This window comes from Protopterus annectens, chromosome 5.part0 (genome assembly GCF_019279795.1).
Source record: "Protopterus annectens isolate FY-2018-M chromosome 5.part0, PAN1.0, whole genome shotgun sequence".
NCBI classification, from domain to species: domain Eukaryota; kingdom Metazoa; phylum Chordata; order Ceratodontiformes; family Protopteridae; genus Protopterus; species Protopterus annectens.
Genome location: NC_056735.1, coordinates 1,566,584,118 through 1,566,585,450, shown reverse-complemented (window position 1 = coordinate 1,566,585,450; position 1,333 = coordinate 1,566,584,118). Strand labels below are relative to the sequence as shown.

General features: G+C 39.8%; 1 protein-coding gene across 5 annotated transcripts in view; it reads left to right on the top strand.

Annotated features, from left to right (window-relative positions):
• Positions 1 to 917, top strand: part of ATP5PF (ATP synthase peripheral stalk subunit F6) — a 108,780-nt gene extending 107,863 nt beyond the window's left edge. For all 5 annotated transcript variants that reach the window (XM_044071365.1, XM_044071364.1, XM_044071366.1 and 2 more), the window contains exon 4: positions 792 to 917. In XM_044071365.1, coding sequence (XP_043927300.1) covers positions 792 to 820 — 29 coding nt within the window. In that variant the 3' untranslated portion in view covers positions 821 to 917. The remainder of the gene's footprint in view (positions 1 to 791) is intronic.
• The last annotated feature ends 416 nt before the right edge of the window (positions 918 to 1,333 follow it).

The window sequence follows — 1,333 nt, the reverse complement described above, 5'->3', positions numbered from 1 at the left end:
TGACAGATGTTTTTGTTTGTACTCGTGGAACACTTATCCTACTAGCAGTTTATTTTTCATGATTGTTATAGAACTGTCTGTGTACAACAGTTTTAGTTCTTGTACTGGATTTCTTTGAGTTTTTTCTCTCTGTTTCTGCTGAAAATGTTGCTTTGGATATTCCTGGTTAATTTTAACTGTAAATAGTTGCCATGGATCAGGTTTGAGTGGCAGGAACTCCCCATCCATGAAGTATGCTGGATTGGGTGCAGTAGTCTGTCTTCCTTCAACGACTTTACGGTCCCTCCTTAATGGTATTGTGGCATATGTATGTTGGCAGCAGGGAGATGGTCTATACATGTGCTCAGACTTGATATGTTGCAAGGCAACTTGTACTGTATAGTCTGAAAGTGAAATATGTGCACTTTAAAACATTTAAGTGGCCCTGTAGAGTATAATGCAAGCATATAAAGTTCAGTATCACTGCACTGTAAAAAGAGCAGGCTGGCATGCACTTTGGGGATGGGGGGATCACTGACATCTTCCAGCAACCATTAAGTACAGTACTGAGTGGGAACAGATTGGAAGACAGTAATGTCACGTCTATAAGCTTGTAAAGGCTTAAATTGAATGATCTTCTATTTTTATAGAACTCTTTCAGTGTTGAACATAGAGATACTCTGGAAGGTAGGTAATGGGTTAATAACAAATGGGACTGTTAAAGGGATAGCATGAATGGAATAGGTGAACAGATAAATACTCTTAAACTTATCCAGAAGTGTAATTTAACTTTTTTTTTTTTTCCTTCCTAGAGCCAAAATTTGATGAACCTACAAAGTAACCTTTTAAATCCATGGTACTTCAGGAAGGTCAAGTTTGTCAGCATCTTGTGTTCATGTTGAACTGTTATGTTTAATAAAAAAACATTTTAAGTTTCATGCTACAAGTCTGTCTGCTTCATATCTAAAACTGGTTGATTATAACGGGTAGGATGTTCATCTCACATTGCTGCAGTCCTTACACTTGGGTAGTCCGCTGTCCTCGGTCGGCCCGAATATCAAAGTATAAGGCTGACGTCGGTCAAGGCGCATTTGACTGACATCAGGACGTCAGGGTACAAATGCGCATGACCGACGTCATATCCTCAGTCTTTTTTGCCGCATGGTCCGATGCAGAAGCAGCGTTGCAAGTGCCGTTCGGCGTTCTGAAATTTTTCGAATTCGGAGTTTCAGACAGAGTCAAAGTTGGCTAAGTACCCGTTGGGAATATTTTAGTTTTTTCTTGCCTCAGTGGTTTACCGGATGTCAGAAAAAGTGAATAACTGTATTTCTTGTGGGAAACAGATACCGCATAG